Source organism: Octopus sinensis, unplaced genomic scaffold, assembly GCF_006345805.1.
Source record: "Octopus sinensis unplaced genomic scaffold, ASM634580v1 Contig18229, whole genome shotgun sequence".
NCBI lineage: Eukaryota > Metazoa > Mollusca > Cephalopoda > Octopoda > Octopodidae > Octopus > Octopus sinensis.
Window position 1 is genome coordinate 12176 of NW_021835660.1, and position 12654 is coordinate 24829.

Genomic DNA, 12654 nt, shown 5'->3' on the forward strand with positions numbered 1-12654 from the left:
CTAAGAAACGCGGTCTCAGCTAAAATGTCATTCTATGCAACATAATCTTCTTTACCATTATTTTCCTTGCCCTTGTTCTTCTTCTTCTTCTTCTTCTTCTTCTTCTTCTTCTTCTTCTTCTTCTTATTATTATTATTATTATTATTATTATTATTATTACAGACGTCGCACAGTATAAAATATTCAACACATCACTATGATGCTCTCCCACTACTTCTGCTCGTGATCAGAGATGCACATAACGTCAGCCATTAAGGGACATGCTCAACTGGTTATGGTCAAACAACTGACAGGCAAATCTGTGGTATTGAGCAGAATATTTGCTGTAGCCCATCTTTTATACCAAGACAAAACATGTACATGGTAACACTTCCAATGAGTTAAGATCAGAAGCCATGAGAACCAGTGTCTGGTATTGCATCAGGGCATTTATTATTATATTATTATTATTATTATTATTATTATTATTATTCGCTGGCAGAATTATGAGAGCGTTGGAAAAACTGTTTTATGTTACTTGTTCTAGTTCTTTACATTCCGAGTTCAAATTCCGTTAATGCCATCTTTACCTTTCATCCTTTCGGAGGTCTATAAAATAAAGTACATGCCATGTACTGGGGTCAATATCATTAAATTTTTCCCTCCCCTCAAAATTGCCGATATTGTGCCCAAATTAGAAAACATTATCATAATCATTATTAAAATTATTACATGATATTTTAAATTAGCTGCATCAATTAGTACAGAAGTTTGGTGAAAACATGTCTCCTCAACCCTCAAGAAGCCATCTTAGGATTCTTGCAGAATACAAGACTGCATTTTTCTGCCGCTCGACAAATGCGAGTTTGAATTCCAGCATTGTTCCGTTTTCCCTGTAGCAGTAGCAGTATGGCTGTTGTGCTAAGTGCACTTACATCCCTTTCTTTTATCGTATTTCGGTAGGCACGCTTCTGTAATAGCATTCAGTCACATTCCTATAGTTGTTTTGGGACCATCTTCTCTTAAACTTTGCATAACGACTAGCCCATCCAACTGTATAGTGAAACACTTGCCGGATAAGAGATTCTGCTTGGAGATCCGGCCTCATAAACACAGTTGAGGTACCATTTGTCGTATTGAGGTGTTACATATACCGATGCTTATCAAAACTATCAACTCTCGGTTGTTGCCAACCAAAGTTCCAGAGACTTTCATTCTTTACTATTTACAATACTCTTTTACTCTTACTTGATTCAGTCATGTGACTGCAGCCGTGCTGAAGCACCGCCTTTAGTCGAGCAAATCGGCCCGAGGACTTATTCTTTGTAAGCCTAGTACTTATCCTATCGGTCTCTTTTTCCGAACCGCTAAGTTACGGGGACGTAAACACACCAGCATCTGTTGTCAAGCGATATTGGGGGGGGACAAACACAGGCACACAAACATATACACACATACATACATACATATATATATATATTATATATATATATATATATATATATTATATATATATATATATATATATATATTACACCACAGGTTTCTTTCAGTTTCCGTCTACCAAATCCACTCACATGACTTTGGTCGGCCCGAGGCTATAGTAGAAGACACTTGCCCAAGGTGCCACGCAGTGGGACTGAACCCGGAACCATATACAATAAAGCTTTCATTCGGTTTCGTAGTAATCCACTAAAATGTCCCCTTTCTCAGTTGGGTCATTAATAACAAGGATGGCCTGTTATCACCATTGTTGCTGTTGTTGATGTTACTTAACCTTAGCTTAGTGCTGTGTAGCTGGCCCCTAATCAAAGGCGTTTCATTTTCAGATATCGGAAAGGATTACTTTTCCTTCATGTGTCTCTCCTAATTTTAAAGACGTCGATGTGTGATTGTGATGCTCACTTAGGCTCCTAATTCTAACAGATCGAAAGACTACATTGAGGATCCATCGATAAATGTTTTGCCTTTGTTGTTGCATAACCCAAGTCTGAGTTGATAGAATCTACATTTAGTTTGTTGCCATTCCGTTCGTTCTCTCAGACATAATTGAACAACTCCATTATTCATCCTCTTTCGAGTATTTGTTTCCTTCTGTTTATTATTACATCATGCAATGTAATCTTCTTATTTTTAAGACATACGGTGTGATTTCAAAGAACATTGCTACTATTTCTAGCAAGTTGTACGACCACGTAAAGAGTTCCGCGTTGATTCATCTTTTCTTTTGGGGATTCTTCTTGAAAACGTCAAACCATTTCCTTTATATATTTTTTTTTCCTTTTTTTTTTTTTGGCTTTTCTTTTCGGAACAGCATCCTTGTCTGTTTTATTTAATCAAATGTTGTGCCTTTCCAAGAAAACTTTGCATTCATCACATTTCGGCGATTCTAGAACGAATGAAAACCAATTCCATTATTCACAACGACAACGACGGCTACGAGATCTCCAAGTCAGATATTATCTGTTTGATGAATAGCTGCAGCGGGAAAAACAGAAGCTGATTTAATTCAAATCGGAAAAGTTCTGGCAGAGAACAATGGAAGATTTCAGGTGCCAGCGATATAGCGTATTGATTCCTCAATAAAAGGCGGCTCGGCGGAGCGACGGTGGGGAGTTCAAAGTGTCAGTGTCGATGTCAGATACAGAACAGTGCTTAACTAAAGGCTTTATACTATTTTAGTTAGAAACATCAAGGTTCTGAGTTCGAATTCATCTGTGGTCGATATTGTCTTTCAACTCACCCACTCGCTTTCTTGATATTAACCAATAAAGAAACCGCTATATTACTGCTTTTAAACCTTTTGGGGGATTCAACATCGTCTTTCAGTGAATAGTGTATTACAGAGGCCCTCTTCGCATGTTTTGCAAAACTAAAAAAATAAAACTCTATGTGGCTCAGAAGCTCACTTTGCTGCCACGTGGTTTCAGATTCAGTCCCACTGTCCAGCACCATCGGCATATAAACCTGGACTGACGAATATCTTGCGAATGAATCCGGTAAACGAAACTTGTCCTATATAGCTACATCAAACTCCATTCTTCACCAAGTGCCACATATTGAAGGAGACCCTCATTAATAACTGTAGCAAAACGGCAGTGCATCAGCATGGTCGCAGCTCTGAGCTGAAACTACAGAGAAAAAAACATAATTTCACTAGAAGCGATAAATAACCGGACTCAAACCGAGCTGTGTTTCTATTTTGAAATATTCATTCTTTGCATATTTTTTCGAATTACAAAATGAAACCTTAAGACAAAACACTAGTCCTTATGTTCTTTTATTCAAAACAACCTCTATAAACATAAGGATACGCATTTTTTTTTCAAGTTTCATTTCATATTTCAGGTGATGGCCGATAAGATACATATGCGTCTGTGTGTTTGTGTTTTTCATCTCCCCACCGCTTGAAAACTACTGTTTGTTTATTTATGTTTCCGTAACTTATAGAGTGTTCATGAAAAGAAATCCATGGAACAAGCACTCGACGTCAAAAACAAATCCATAATTACTGCGGTCGATTTGTTCAACTAAAACTCTTCAAGGTGGTGCTCCATTATGGCCGCAGTTCAATGACTGAAATAAATAAATGAGATAAAATAGATTTATCTTAAATAGATTTACTTGAAATAAATAAATACAATACGATAAAAGATAGGTGCTAATTTTGAGCTGTTGTTTATAGATATTTGCATAGAATGGCCCCTATGTTAAAACTTTTTATGAGCATTACTAAAGAAGAGGAATACTTAGATAACGAAATTTTATTGGACATTAGTTCATCATTAGATGTTTCTGCTCACTGAAAGCACATCTAACTCTGATATACTCATTTTCTAAGACCAAACAAAATCGGTGAGTTGGCTGAGTTGCGAGTGACGAAAATGTTGCCTTAGTGGTATTTGTTTTGGCTCTTCATTTCCCGAGTTCAAATCCCGATGAGATCAACTATGTCTTTCATCCTTTCCACTGTGATAAAGTACAATAAACTACCAAAAACCGTTAAATTCACTTCAACAATTAAACGTAATTTACCAAAATATTTTCGTCGCTTTGAGACCGCAACCTGTTCACTGACAAAATTCCGTTCTGTTACGTATTAAAGAAATAAATGCAGATCTGGATAATTTAATCTTAGAACTCGCTGAAATGACCAGATTATATAGTCGAAGATGCACAGATTATATAGTCAAGGATTATATAGTGTGCATCCTCGACTATATACATGTATACACACACACACACATATTATCTTTTATTTGCTTCAGTCACTAGCCAGCAGCCATTCTGGGGCACCACTTTGAAAGGGGTTTTTATTTTCTATGTATCACTTGCCAAGCCACTGAGGTTAAGTTAGGGGGACGTCAACAAACCAATACCAGTTGTCGAGCAGTGGAGTAAGGAAAACAAAAGCACACTCACACATGAACACCTATACTCTTGCACACACACACACACACGCACACACACATGCACACACACACACACACACATATATCCGTCGGGTTTCTACAGCGATTTTGCTTTTCATATTAACTCAGATAGCATTGGTCTATCCAGTGCTATAGAGGAACACAATTGGAAAAGGTGCCGCGAAACTAACAAAAAAGGGCGGAATGATTGTATCTGGATTGACGGGTGCATGATCTGTGCGATCTGCACGAACATATAGCTCGACTTAATCTACAATAGCGAAGATTTTACACACGATATTCACAAACCTCGGGACTAAAGAAACGAAACGAACTTAGAAGTAAAAAAAAACCCTAATTTAACGGAAAAAGCATATAGCAAAACCTTGACATATTTTTGTAATTGTAGAGATTTTGTGGTTTCCTTTTTGTCTACACGTTCTCCCACAATCAAAGTTAGTCATCAACGGAATAATGACGATAATTACCCATTCAGCATTACAGTGAACCACGAAGAATTTAATAATAATAATAATAATAATAATAATAATAATAATAATAATGGAGCTTTAAATATAAAAAAATTTAGTTCGAAATGGATTTTCAATAATTTCGATCTATATTTTAGATGGTTAACACAATATATTTATGTCTATGTGTATCTGAGTGTTGGTGTAGATACCTAGATATAGTTACCTGCCTTGCCATGTATGTATGTGTGTATGTATGTATGCATGTATGTATGTATAAAGGACTGTGTCAAGTCCTCATTAAAGGCCTGTGATATGCGGACACTGACTGGGAGGAGAATGCCTGTCATCGCCACAGATGGAGGAAGCAGGTTAAGGAGGGGATCAACACTTTTGAGAGAGCACGTATCCAGCATGAAGAACTTAAGCGAGCTGCGCGAAAGCACGCGGCTCGTATAGTGAATGGGGAAAACTTGGTCTGCAATGTGTGCAGTGGTGTATGCTTGTCAAGAGCAGGGCTCATTAGCCACCAACGGAGCCGCAAATGCAAAATATAAGTTAGTCCTAGGGCACACAATGTTCCTGAACGTCGGCAATGGTCTTCCTCGGTCACGAGTGGACGGCCATCATCATGTATGTATGTATGTATGTATGAATATTCACAGTAAATCATCAGTTAACGAAATTACTGTTTCATATTTTCTTAGGCTTAGCTCGTAGAAACTTCATCATACTTCTCTCTCTCTATCTCTCTCTATCTCTCTATCTATCTATCTATCTATCTATCTATCTATCTATCTATCTATCTATCTATCTATCTATCTATCTATCTATCTATCTATCATCTATCTATCTATCGGTCTGTCTGTCTGTCCAGTGCTGTGCAGTAAACGAGTGCATGTGAATTAAATCGTATAAAATATGGCTGCACTATTAATGCAGCCTGGGTTACCCCTTTCCTTTTTTATGTGAGTTTTGTTAGTCTGGCCGAATTTATTTATTTATTCATCATCATTATTATTATCGTTAGTAGTTGTGGTGATTATAGTAGTGGTAGTGGTAGTAGTAGTAGTAGTAGTAGTAGTAGTAGTAGTAGTTGCAGCAGCAGCACGCTCTGTCTCGTGTTTTGTAATATAACATCCGCACTAGTTTCTTCTTCTTTATTTATTCATTTGGGCGGCGAGCTTGCTGAGTCGTTAGAGCATCTGTAAAAATGAATTGCAATATTTGCTTCAGCTCTTTACGTTCTGAGTTCAACTCACGCCAACGTCAGTTTGCTTTTCATTCTTCCAGAGACAATAAAGTAACAGTGATGTACCTAGATCGTTGAGGTCGACTTTCTTTTACCCTTCAAAATTGCTGGCCTCAAGGCTGCAAGATGAGAGAATCGTTAGCACACCTGGAAAAATGAGAGAATCGTTAGCACACCTGGAAAAATGCTTAGCGGCATTTCCTCCATCATTACGTTCTCAGTTCATATTCCACCCAGGTCGATTTTGCCTTTCAGCCTTTTGGGTTCGATAAAATAAGTACAAATTCAGCCCATCCCCCCAAATCTCAGGTCTTCTGCCTTTTGTAGAAATAATAATAATAATAATAATAATAATAATAATTATTATTATTATTATCATTATCATTATTATTATTGTTGTTGTTGTTGTTATCATCATCATCATCATTATTATCACCATCATCAGCATTATTATTATTATTATTACTATTATTATTATTATTATTGAGTGAGAGAGCAGTGCATGCCACTAAAGTAACACTGGGGCACAAATATACGAAGCCCAGTATAAGGGTTGTTTAAGAATGTTGAACGAAGCACCCATGTTTCCAGAGGTGAATTATTCAAACCCCAAAGAATCCCTCTCAACACATGGCTATGATGCTCTCTCCATATTTCTGCTCGTGGTCAGAGATGCACATATCGTCAGCCATCGAGGGACATGCTCAACTAGTTAAGATCAAACAACTAACAAGTAAATCTGTGGCATTGAGCAGAATATTTGATGTAGCTCTTCTTTTATACCATACAAAACATGTACATGAATACACTTCCAATCAGTTAATATAAGAAGCCATGAGAGTTAGTGCCTGGTACTGCATCTGGGTAATTATTATTGAGTAACAGAGTACTGCATGCCATCAAAGTGACATTGAGGAATAAATATACGAGGCCCAATATACACATCATGACTACCCATCTGATAAGGGTATATCAGGCACATGCATCACAACCATATATGCATGACATGGTGATCTCATATCAAGATAAACAGCGCAAGGCCTTGTAGGTGGTGACCCAGTTAGAATTTACTTCAGGCTGAGTAGCCCAACCTGCTCGAAAGGTTCCTGAATAAGGGTTGTTTAAGGATGTTGAACTAAACACCCATGTTTCCAGAGGTGAATTATTCAGACCCTAAAGGCTATGATGCTCCCCTATCCATGGTTATGATGCTCCTCTACTACATATGCACATATCGGTAGCCAAGAGATATGCTCGACTGGTTAAGGTCAAACACCTGGCAAGCAAATCTGTGGTATTGAGCAGAATATTTGCTGTAGCCCATCTTTTATACCAAGGCAAAACGATGTACATGATAACATTTCCAAGATTTTTACTCACTGTTCCCAGAGCTCCGACAATTATTGGCACTAGTTTCCACCTTTTTCAGCGACCACAACTGCTTAACCTCCCAAGCTAACCTGTTATATCTATCGGCTTTTCTTTCTTCCTTATCGCATGCCTTGTTGTCAGCTGGGCATGTTATATCTATGATCCAGCATCGTTTGCTTTCTTTCTCAATTAATACTACGTCTTGTTTCCTATTCTCTATGTCATGGTCGCACTGAATCATAAAATCCCATAGGTTCTCTGCATTATCATTTTCAATGATGCCTTCGGATTCATGTTCGTACAACTTTTTTGTTCAGTTAAGTCCGAATTTGTTGCAAAGTGTCCAATGGACAATTCTTGTTATATTGTCATAACGTCACTTATATTCTTTTTGGGCTAGTGGTGTACATCGACTGCTAATATGCCATATGGTTTAACCATTTTGTCCACAAATTCTGCACTTATCACTTTCTGGTGTGTTGTCTATTCTGTATTTGAAGTAATTCGTTCTTAATGCTTGCTCTTGCGCAGCACAGATAAGAGCCTCCGTATTGGTTATTATTATTATTATTATTATTATTATTATTAGATATATCTTTATTTCTATTATTACTGCTATTATATACAACGACTACACACAGTGAATTTCGACAATGCACTCTTGTAGCATCATATTCGTGTCTTTAGAGCAGAGTTTTTTTCCACAAAAGAATACAGTCACGACTTCTTAGCAAGCCATTCCACTGTTTTTCGCCATTTTTCAAAGCTTTCTACATCAAAAATTATATTTTCGTTTGTCATTTTTGCATTATGTTCTTTACATTTTACAAATATTTTTTTTCTTACTTTAATTAGTAAAATGATATTTGAAGACGAAAACTAAATATTTTTAGTCTTCCATCATTTTGTGATTTTGTCAAATGTCTTGAATGTTTTACTGCTTTGTGTTTCTGTGCGTGTGTTGTACATGCATGTACACACACACACGCACACACACACACACGCACACACACGCACACACATGAATCCATGATTTTAAGCATATATGTGTATGTATGTGTGTATATATATATGTATATATACATTCATACATATATATATACACATATGCTTGTATGTGTGTGTGTATGTGAGTGTATTCATATATCTGCAAAGATGCATATATATATAGTGTTATATATATATATATATATCACATATGTAAAAATGTATTTATACATACGTATACATATTTAGATGCGTATACATATATGCATACATATGTGTACATAACAAAATATTTTCATGTATGTGTGCATATATATATATAATGATATGTATATGGATGCGTATTTATTGTACATATATATTTACAAATAAATCTATATCAACATATCTATAATTTACAACTATATACATACGTTAAAAAACATATATACACATATACATTATAAAACGTTATACTTATATATCTGTGTGTGTAAGAATGCTTATGCATGCATATGTGTACATTAACATACACGTACGTACGTCTATGTATGTATGTATGTATGTATGTATGTATGTATGTATGTATGTATGTATGTATGTATGTAGGTATGTATGTATGTATGTGTGTGTGTATGTATCTGCGTATGTCTATGCTCACATTTCGAAATTGGAAAAATTAATGGAACCTCAATATTTTAGAATTTAAGGCATCCAAGATAGCTTTTCACATAATATAGAATATTTTTAACAATGGCAAATTTTGCTGTAAGTATGAAATATATACAATATCTTATTATTTAAGGCGGCGAGCTGGCAGAATCGTTAGCACACCGGGCAGAATGCTCAGCGGTATTTCGTCTGCCGCTACGTTCTGAGTTCATACTCCGCTAAGGTCTACTTTTATTCGTCATTTGCATAGCATTCTAACTCCACTTTAACACGTCTGGTAAAAACGTGTGACCCACTGGTAAGTGTGTCGTATTTCCGACCGCTATGAATCTTGGCTACAGTTCCCGGACAGGGTGGGACGCTGTGTTCGCAGGTAACATACTTCATTTAACGCTGCTCCAGTTCCATCAGCTGTAAATAAGTAAATGGTGGACTTTGTATTGTTGGAAAACATATATAGTCTCCTTGGAATCTTACTTCAGATTCATGGAACTCACTCCTATAACTTCATAAGGATATTTACACTCTCTAAGATATTTGGAAAACCTATATGTGATTTAGCTGATGAATACTTGACATTATATTTGCTGTAATATTTGCAGCTTGAAATAAAATGTTAATAGTATGAAACAATTGTACTAATCTACTGATCCATTCTTGTTGCTTTTTTCTTGGTTATAATCACCCCACATAATTTTATGGTTAATACCATAAAGAATTCTGGTGCATATAATATATATATATATATATTATATAATACAAACATGCCATAAAACGTCGTTTTATGTTCATTCTAACTTGTAAAGGCTTATATTTTTTTATTAATTGACATTTTTATGTTTCAAGTTATATATGTGACTGTTTAATTATGCCATGTACAAAAGAAGCCTTGGCACTCTCTGAATTTCAGAAAGGCTGCATTGTGAGTCATTCTGAAGGTGACATAAAATCGCAGAAAACCTTGGGATCCCGATTTCTACAGTTAATAGAGTGATTGTGAAATTCACCAGAGTGGGGAAAGAGTCCACATCACCGCGTCCAGATAAACCAGGGCCCGCTGACAGGACCCTTCTCTTTAAGAGAAGTGTAGAGGATAATCCTCATTGCAAGGCCTCTGACAGAGCAGAACAAATTGATGTCAGTCTCAGAACAGCTGTTCGGTATCTCCATAAACTTGATTACTATGGGAGAGCAGCAAGAAGAAAGCCACTTCTTCGACCAGCCAACATCAAGCGGAGAAAGGATTTGGCCAGTGAGATGGTGGAGAGTCCACAAGCATTTTGGAACACTGTCATATTCTCTGACGATTCCAGGTTTGCTGCTTTTCCTGAGAGTAGTCGAGCGTGGGTCTGGATACTGAGATCAAAATTTGATGCGAAAAGATTGCAGCCAACAATCCGTGATGGCCTGGGAAGCAATTTGGAGAGATGGTTGATCAGAGCTGGTGGAGTGTGATGGAAACATAAACTCAGACACATATGAGTCCATATTGCAGAAAGGACTCCTTTCAAACTTCTCCACTGGTGAAATGATTAATGAAAATTCTTTAAATATTGAAGAGGGAGCTTTTTGTCACACGGCTAGAACAACCCTAGATTTGTTGTATGAAAATAGCATTAAAAATCTTCCTTGGCCAAGCCAGTCACCAGATATGAACCCTATTAAGCTCCTCTGAGACATAACGGACAGGAGACTTCATAAAAGGAACAAGAAAGCACCTTCAAAGCCAAATCTTTTGAGATTACTGCATGAAACTTGGCAAGAAATTCCGCAAGAGAACATTCGTCATCTGTCAATAACATGCCAATAAGATCCTTGCATTGAAAAATACAAAGGGCATGTCTACTAAATAATAAATATTCACATTATAATTTGATTGTATAATTTCAGATTTAAATAAATGTTAATGATTATAAGGGTGTCTATTTACTCCTGTTATGTGTGTGTGTCAATGTTTAAATGCATATATCTGTTTATGTATGTGTATATATATGTAAATATATATATATATATATATATATATATATATCATTAAAATTGAAATGAGGGTGAAAAATTGAATATTAATTTGATAACATCAATATAACACCAGTGGTCTAGCATATTAAAAAAACTGAGGTCAGTAAATAGTATTACATACATATAAGAGGGAATTACCACTAGTGGAAACCCTATGCTAGAAGAAGATCCGCTATGGTCTTACACTAATTCTTAGTGGTAAGACCATAGCGGATCTTCTTCTAGCATAAGGCTTCCACATAGTGGTAAATTCCCTCTTATATATATATATATATATATATATATATATAATCTGTGAAGTGTGTGTGTGTGTCATCATACATGTAGCATGTGTAGTTTTTTCGACAATATCAACAGCCTATATTTTGGAACAAGGAATAATTTATAGTTTACTGTCTGCTAGTCCTCAATAACAACTGTCTTCATAAGATTTATGTCATGATACGACTCATCATTATATCCATGTCATGTCCTAAGTTTTATCATAAGAGTCATCATTAAATCTATGCCATGCCATAAGGCTTGTCATAAGATCAATATTATATCATAAAGTTCATCATAAAATCAATGATTTGTCATAAGATTCATCATAAAATTCATGCCAAGTCATGAGATTCATCAAAAGATTTATAGCGTCATAAAATTCCTCTTGAGATTCATCATAAGATTCATGCCGCGTCATAAGTTTTATCATAAAATTTATGTCATGACAAGTAATAGGATTGGGCTGAACTTAAAATAAAATAAGATATTCTTGTTTGTCCTTCGCTGTTTATAAAGAAATCAACAATATCATTTGATATTGAAACCCAAACAGGAAAGGAATGATTATAAGAACCAAAAATAAAACCGGTCAAAATAGATTGTTTTCGCCACAGAAGGCTATCAAACTTTGTACTGACAGCTTTTCGTTAGTAGCTGACAACCTCAAGAATAAAAATCTTCTGCCGAAAATGAAAGCTTTTCCATTCACTTTTAGGCGTCGCAAGACTTTTTTTTAATTTTAATTTTTGACTAATAATATAATTCTGACAGATGTTTACGTAGATTATGATTAATATCAATATTTAATAAGCTTCTTATATCCAATAAACAGAGTGGAAAGTGGGTCGAACCTCATACTTGAGCAAAATGTTTACCAGTTCAATATTGATCAGTGGTTAATATTTGATGCCTTGCGAGTGATTTACAAATCTCTTTGGTGACATGGTTTCTGTCTTCTTATCATTTGTTCTTATCATTCTCAGTCTAAGCGTGTGTCCCAATGGTTAGGACGTACCACCACGATGGTAATGTCGTGGATTCAACTCTTGGTCCAGACACACATGTAATAACTGGAGGTTAGAGAGCTTCACTACCAGGAATTGATCCCACGACCTTACGATCATGAGCCAAACACCTCTAAATTCTAGGCTCCGTAAGACTATACATACATGTGTGTGTGTGTGTGTGTGTGTGTGTGTGTGTGTGTGTGAATATATATGTGCACTCATTCGTGGTACCTTACAAAGCA

The 12654-nt window shown here is 36.0% G+C and overlaps 1 protein-coding gene across 1 annotated transcript; it reads left to right on the forward strand.

Moving 5' to 3' along the window:
• The first annotated feature begins 9446 nt into the window (after positions 1 to 9446).
• On the forward strand, positions 9447 to 10577 carry LOC115231321. Its single transcript, XM_029801378.1, has 2 exons — positions 9447 to 9495; positions 10105 to 10577. Exons 1-2 carry the CDS (start codon positions 9447 to 9449, stop codon positions 10575 to 10577), a joined length of 522 nt encoding a protein of 173 aa, XP_029657238.1.
• Positions 10578 to 12654: the final 2077 nt, after the last annotated feature.

Bases quoted from the DNA above. Each gene is read 5' to 3' on its own strand.
- LOC115231321 (XM_029801378.1), top strand. From the start codon at position 9,447: ATGAATCTTGGCTACAGTTCCCGGACAGGGTGGGACGCTGTGTTCGCA. The intron at 9,496-10,104 runs GTAACATACTTC...CGATTTCTACAG, and splicing joins GTGGGACGCTGTGTTCGCAG to TTAATAGAGTGATTGTGAAA.